This window comes from Eimeria mitis, genomic scaffold (assembly GCF_000499745.2).
Source record: "Eimeria mitis Houghton genomic scaffold, Emh_scaff4059, whole genome shotgun sequence".
Taxonomy (NCBI): domain Eukaryota; phylum Apicomplexa; class Conoidasida; order Eucoccidiorida; family Eimeriidae; genus Eimeria; species Eimeria mitis.
Window position 1 is genome coordinate 5524 of NW_013572391.1, and position 303 is coordinate 5826.

The following is a 303-nucleotide window of genomic DNA, read 5'->3' on the forward strand; positions in this document are numbered from 1 at the left end:
GACCGGGAGGAATACAGAGCCGTGGGGAGGCAGATCTAGCTTATCTTTGTGCACAAATACCAAAGAAGGATTCGAAGTCGAGACAGAAAGCCGCTCTGTTGCCTCTCCATCGTTCGTTAAACAAATGTGGCGGCGCAGCCACACGCCAGCGCGACAGCCCTGAAAGACTAAAGGCGAAGGCCGCACTTTGAGGCATCTTTTCTCTCTCTGCTGCTCAGCCTGAGCTGACGATAAACAAGAAAAAGAGGTATGGGCACAGCCTGAGGCGCAAACAGCTTCCTGCCGCTGTCTCCATTCCATCCT

The 303-nt window shown here is 53.5% G+C and overlaps 1 protein-coding gene across 1 annotated transcript in view; it reads right to left on the reverse strand.

Moving 5' to 3' along the window:
• The window catches only part of EMH_0072080 (uncharacterized protein), a gene marked incomplete at both ends in the record, with an annotated part of 2882 nt that extends 2686 nt beyond the window's left edge, over window positions 1–196 (reverse strand). The window contains 2 exons of the mRNA XM_013499169.1: window positions 1–44; window positions 187–196. Coding sequence (XP_013354623.1) covers window positions 1–44; window positions 187–196 — 54 coding nt within the window. The remainder of the gene's footprint in view (window positions 45–186) is intronic.
• Window positions 197–303: the final 107 nt, after the last annotated feature.